The following is a 2,172-nucleotide window of genomic DNA, read 5'->3' as shown; positions in this document are numbered from 1 at the left end:
GGTGATTTTTGTTTTTCTCTCTCTCTGTCTCTCTCTGTCTGTCTGGCGAGCACACGCCCCCTAAAACAAAAACCTCTTCAAAAAAAAAAAAAAAAAAGAATGTGCTGGGTCCTCGGCCCAGCCAGGTGGCGTGATCAGTAGCACACCGAACTGCAGTGCTGGAAGCCACCCAGCCAACTGACCACAGGTTCCAATTGCTGGGTTGACCTGAAGCAGAGTGGACAGGTGTGCATGTGCCTAAGACTAAGGAACTGGGGGTTAGGGGAAGGGGATCATTGTAACAAGACCCTCCCGATGGTGCTTCTCCCTTTTTCTCTTTCTTGTGCCTGTGCACCTGCCCATGAATAAAATAAAATAAACTTAAGAATATAGAGACAATGATGTTCTATACTAATATACACTATTATTATCAAGTATTGTGTGCTCAGGGAAGCGACCGTATCAAGTTTAATGCACCACTAACAGCAAATATTTATCAAAAGCATTGGGAAAAAATTATTTTTCTGGGGTCAGCAGGTGGCATAGTGGTTAAGCACTGGACTCCCACATGGCCGACCATGGTTTGAGTCCCAGGTCTGGTAGCTTGAAAATCACGTGGGGCACATATGCTTGCATGCACAAAATCCCAAGAAGAGGATGAAAGAGAAGGGATTGGAGGGTAGTGGTCCCCTCTGAGGGGTGACTTCTTACTTTCCCTCTCTTAGTCTCTCTCTGTCTTTCCCCAGTGAGTACATGGTCCCTATGGCAAAAACCTTTAAAAAAAGATTTTTCCAATCTTTTTGAGAAAGTGTTAATGTAATATAGATATTACTTTCAATATGTAGGGATTCTAACATCTGTGTATCATTTCTTCCTGTAGCTAATAAGAGACATGGTTAATGTCTGTGAAACTAATTTGTCTAAACCCAACCCACCATCTCTTGCCAAATACCGAGCTTTGAGATGCAAAATTGAGCATGTTGAACAGAATACCGAAGAATTTTTCAGGGTTAGAAAAGAGATTTTGCAGAATAATCGCAGGTAAGTGTAAATGACCTATCTTAGGGTCTGTTATGATGTTATACTCTTTGAAATTCTGTTAAAGAGCTAGCTAATCATTATAATTAGCTAGGTAATTTAATCCTCAGTAACAAGGTAGTTTTGCTGTGGTGACAAATTATATCCTTGCTTGGGTGTTTCTTCTCTGCTTGAAAACACTCCCTATTCCTCCTCCATGATTCCAAGGTCATCTAATCTTACTGAGAATTATATTTTTATTTATTTATTTTTGGAGAGGTTTTTGCTATAGGGCATGTGTGCTTGCCAGACAGACAGAGAGAGACAGAGAGACAGAAAGTGAGAAATCACCCCCGAGGGGGAATGGCCACGCTGCCATTCCTTCTCCATTCTCCTCTCGGGATCTTGGGCCTGCACGCACACGCACCCGGCGTGCGTTTTAAGCCACCAGGTCTGGGGCGCGAACCGCGGTCGACTACATGGGAGTCCAGCGACATAGCCATTACGCTAACTGCTGGTCTCAGAATTAAATTTTTAAAAATTTAAATCAACAGGTTTTTGAGTTTGTGTTTTGGAAGGATATTCTAGAGGAAAATCCTCTTAAATTAATATTTAAACCTGCAAGAATATATATGTTGCAGGTGCTAATGTGGCTGGGCTGGATATGTGCTTTTGCTGTGTGCTCTGTGTGCGCTCTGACTGTGTAAGCCAGTGGTCTGGAGCTGATGTGTATTCTACAATAACAATGAACAGGAGGTAGCTGCTGCCTGACAAGCCCTTACAAGGTGTCAGTATTGCGAGGCTCACCTTGGCTAAGAGTCTGTGCCCAATTTCAAGGTTCAGAAACTCACTTGATTGCTTGTTCTGGGGGGGAGGGGGGGACTGACTCTCCCGACCTGGTCGTTCATTCCTCTGCAGTGCTCCCGTACCTAGAGGCTCCCTCCCGTCCCGCGTCTCTTTATCATGGCCCAGGTTTCACCTTTATCAGCCTCATACACTCCTTGTGTTGTAACCACATGTACCCGCTTACAAGAGCCAATTGTCAATTTTTGTTTTTGATTACTTAATTTTATTTTTTTTAAGACAGGGTCTCCCGGGAACCAGCAGTTAGCGTAATGGCTATGTCGCTGGACTCCCACGTAGTCGACCGCGGTTCGCGTCTCGGACCCGGTGGCT

The 2,172-nt window shown here is 44.2% G+C and overlaps 1 protein-coding gene across 1 annotated transcript in view; it reads left to right on the top strand.

The window, feature by feature from the left end:
- The window catches only part of PARP4 (poly(ADP-ribose) polymerase family member 4), a 115,008-nt gene that overhangs the window by 26,077 nt on the left and 86,759 nt on the right, over positions 1-2,172 (top strand). Inside the window, exon 10 of the mRNA XM_027771130.1 lies at positions 860-1,020. Within this exon, the coding sequence (XP_027626931.1) occupies positions 860-1,020 (161 nt within the window). The remainder of the gene's footprint in view (positions 1-859; positions 1,021-2,172) is intronic.

The sequence above is a fragment of the Tupaia chinensis genome, unplaced genomic scaffold (genome assembly GCF_000334495.1).
Source record: "Tupaia chinensis unplaced genomic scaffold, TupChi_1.0 Scaffold000186_1, whole genome shotgun sequence".
NCBI lineage: Eukaryota > Metazoa > Chordata > Mammalia > Scandentia > Tupaiidae > Tupaia > Tupaia belangeri.
Note: the sequence above shows the minus strand (reverse complement) of the source record. Positions and strands in the feature narration are given on the sequence as shown.